The 697-nt window shown below is 40.9% G+C and overlaps 1 protein-coding gene across 1 annotated transcript in view; it reads left to right on the top strand.

The window, feature by feature from the left end:
- The window catches only part of LOC125178477 (hemicentin-2-like), a 32,122-nt gene extending 31,936 nt beyond the window's left edge, over positions 1-186 (top strand). Inside the window, exon 12 of the mRNA XM_047882271.1 lies at positions 13-186. Coding sequence (XP_047738227.1) covers positions 13-186 — 174 coding nt within the window. The remainder of the gene's footprint in view (positions 1-12) is intronic.
- Positions 187-697: the final 511 nt, after the last annotated feature.

Here is a 697-nt window from a genome sequence, read left to right as displayed (position 1 = left end):
CACATGATGAAGGGCAGTGCTGGCAGAGTGAGCCACATGATGAAGGGCAGTGCTGGCAGAGTGAGCCACATGATGAAGGGCAGTGCTGGCAGCTACATGATGAAGGGCAGTGCTGGCAGCTACATGATGAAGGGGCGCGTGGATCAAAGCGGAAGAGTTCCCTCGTTGATAAATAATCACTTCTAAGAGTCTACTTAGCAGGGCGCTTTGAAAACGAGAACGCGGTTGAAGTTTATGGCAAGAGTGCTGTATAAATTATTTATACCTATTCTCTACGTTACAAACGAAATGGATATTATTTCTTTATTAAAAGAATTATTGGTCAACGAGAACGCGGCATAAATTTACGACAAGGGTGTTGTTTACATTATTAAACTAATTCTCTACATAGTCATCAAGTTTGCGATTTTTTCTTCATGAACAGAACCATTGTTTGATTATTCAATTGCAACAATAAAGGCAGTTATCTCAGTAGTAGAGAGGAGAGGCGAGCGATATTTCTTGGCCGTATTTCAGCGGCTTTCATCATCAGTCAACATGGCGCGTATCATCATCTCCATGACCCTGATGAGGTAAGATCACGTACCAGTCATTCTCACTAGACAAATGACGTTGAAACAACGTTTAATTAGCGTAAATACGACTAAAAAACGGTTAATTGAACGTTGAATCCACAAAACAATGTTTAATTCAACGT

The sequence above is a fragment of the Hyalella azteca genome, unplaced genomic scaffold (assembly GCF_000764305.2).
Source record: "Hyalella azteca isolate HAZT.00-mixed unplaced genomic scaffold, Hazt_2.0.2 contig10062, whole genome shotgun sequence".
Lineage (NCBI taxonomy): Eukaryota > Metazoa > Arthropoda > Malacostraca > Amphipoda > Hyalellidae > Hyalella > Hyalella azteca.
Note: the sequence above shows the minus strand (reverse complement) of the source record. Positions and strands in the feature narration are given on the sequence as shown.